Genomic DNA, 2,500 nt, shown 5'->3' with positions numbered 1-2,500 from the left:
TGTATCTGAAGTCTCTTTTATATAGACCTTAGTGGTCCCCTAATACTGTATCTGAAGTCTCTTTTATATAGACCTTAGTGGTCCCCTAATACTGTATCTGAAGTATCTTTTATATAGACCTTAGTGGTCCCTAATACTGTATCTGAAGTCTCTTTTATATAGACCTTAGTGGTCCCCTAATACTGTATCTGAAGTCTCTTTCCCGAAATTCAGCCTTGGTGCAGAATTACAGCCACTAGAGCCAGTCCCACAATGAGCTTTCCTTAGGGTTTACCATATTATCATATTAATGTTAAAAAACCTCATAAAGTGAAATGTTCATGCCATGGGACCTTTAATTCTGACATGAGTTTCTGTTCCTGTAGCCCTTCAGAATAAATGACCCTATGTGCGTGGATGTGTGACTGTCTGTCTGTCTGTGTGTGTGTGTGTGTGTGTGTGTGTGTGTGTGTGTGACTGTCTCTGTGTGTGCGTGTGTGTGTCTGTCTGTCTGTGTGTGTGTCTATGTGTGTGTGTGTGTGTGTGCGTGCGTGCATGCGTGTGTGACTGTCTGTGTGTGTGCGTGTGTGTGTGTCTGTGTGTGTGTGTGTGTGTGTGTGACTGTCTGTGTGTGTGTGTGTGTGTGTGTGTGTGTGACTGTCTGTGTGTGTGTGTGTGCGTGTGTGTGTGACTGTCTGTGTGTGTGTGTGTGTGTGTGCGTATGTGTGTGTGTGCGCGTGCGTGTGTGTGTGACTGTCTGTGTGTGTGTGTGTGACTGTCTGTGTGTGTGTGTGACTGTGTGTGTGTGTGTGTGCGTGCGTATGTGTGTGTGCGTGTGACTGTCTGTGTGTGTGTGTGTGTGTGTGTGTGTGACTGTCTGTGTGTGTGTGTGTGTGTGTGTGTGTGTGTGTGTGTGTGTGTGTGTGTGTGTGTGTGTCTGTGTGTGTGTGTGTGTGTGTGTGTGTGTGCGTGTGTGTGTGTGTGTGTGTGTGTGCATGTGTGCATGTGTGCATGTGTGCGTGTGTGTGTGTGCGTATGTGTGTGTGTGTGTGTTTCAGGGCAGTGGGCTGTATTTTTGGCGAGCTGTTGAACTCGTCTCCTTTGTTTCCGGGAGAGAACGACATCGAGCAGCTCTGTTGTGTCCTGCGAGTGCTCGGGACTCCAACACAGGAAAGCTGGCCTGTAAGTCAACTTTCAGTTTCTACAGATGCAGAGCCTTATAGATCCATACAGCTGTCCTAACTCCTAAACATCTCAAAATATACATAAGGAGACTTTAAACTACAGTTAGACGGTTATCTGCTGATTGTAAGTATCCGTTTATGTCATCTGATCAGTAAGATAAGATAATTGTTTAATAAACTCTAGGGTTAGGGTTATTAAAGACTATTAAAGTCCACAACTCTTTTAAACCTACTCGAAGCATTGCATCAAAAGTAGCACCCCATCTGTCAAAACAAAACACAGAGACAACGAAATACTGCTGGAATCAGTGGAACTTACTCTGTTCATATCTCTGATATCCATCACCGATAAACGCTTAGTAATCATACAATTAAGACAGTAGGGCTAGCCTGGAAATCTAGACGCACCCTAGCGGCAGCATATTGTAATTTTGCAGCCAGGGTCAGTCTAGCAGCTCTCCGTTGGCTTTGCGAGCTGGAAAAACCAAACTCTGGTCAGGCCAATCACATCGTGTATAGAGTGGGTGGGCGGGGCTTATGGCTGCTGCTGCTGCTGCTGCTGGTGAACAGAGGTCTTCCTGAAGACTCGGAGTTCAGCTTTTCTTTGAGAAAAGAACAAAGAACGGCACTGAAGTCATTCTTAAAAAAGGGAAGATGTGTTCGGAATTTAAAGTTTAATCTATCAGCTAGCATTGCTCTGATTGGTTGGAGCGCAACCATTTATCCCGCCCCTCGGATTGAGCCCTGACCAATGGGGAGTTCCCAGACCTCAACATCTGGATGTGGGTCTGGGCTTGTCGGGCTAGTAGGGCTGCAACTAAGTCTCTAAAATGTCAGAAAATGGTGAAAAAAGTGTTTCCCAGAGCCCAAGATGTCATCCTCAAATGTCTCGGTTGTTGACCACAACTCAAAGATATTCAGTTTCCTGTCCCAGAGGAGAGAAGGCACTAGAACAATATTCACATTTAACATGCTGACATTACACATGTTTACCTGTTTTTACATTAAAAAATGACTGAAAATAGTTCCACACTTTATGTGAGTCTATAAGTGAGTTTTTAAGGGGGGAAGGAAAGAAGAAAGAAGATACTTAGGGACGAAGGTAGCGAAGAAAATAAGAGGAGGGAAGGAAAGAAGGATGAAAGAAAGGAGTTAAGGATGGAAAGGAAGGAAAGAAGAAAGAATAAAGGACGCAGTAGGGAAGGAGGAAGGGAAGGAAAGAAATGCAGAGAAGGAAGGATGGAAGGATGAAGGATTCACTTTCCTGTCACAGAGGAGAGAAGAAACGAACGATGACCACTGAAAGAATCCTAACCGGGAGAAGCTGACTGCAATTA

At 44.7% G+C, this 2,500-nt stretch overlaps 1 protein-coding gene across 1 annotated transcript in view; it reads left to right on the top strand.

Moving 5' to 3' along the window:
- The window catches only part of cdk20 (cyclin dependent kinase 20), a gene marked incomplete at its 3' end in the record, with an annotated part of 10,781 nt that extends 9,620 nt beyond the window's left edge, over positions 1-1,161 (top strand). The window contains exon 7 of the mRNA XM_028572802.1: positions 1,038-1,161. Within this exon, the coding sequence (XP_028428603.1) occupies positions 1,038-1,161 (124 nt within the window). The remainder of the gene's footprint in view (positions 1-1,037) is intronic.
- Positions 1,162-2,500: the final 1,339 nt, after the last annotated feature.

The sequence above is a fragment of the Perca flavescens genome, unplaced genomic scaffold (genome assembly GCF_004354835.1).
Source record: "Perca flavescens isolate YP-PL-M2 unplaced genomic scaffold, PFLA_1.0 EPR50_1.1_unplaced_scaf_86, whole genome shotgun sequence".
NCBI lineage: Eukaryota > Metazoa > Chordata > Actinopteri > Perciformes > Percidae > Perca > Perca flavescens.
This window is presented reverse-complemented; position numbering and strand designations above follow the sequence as displayed.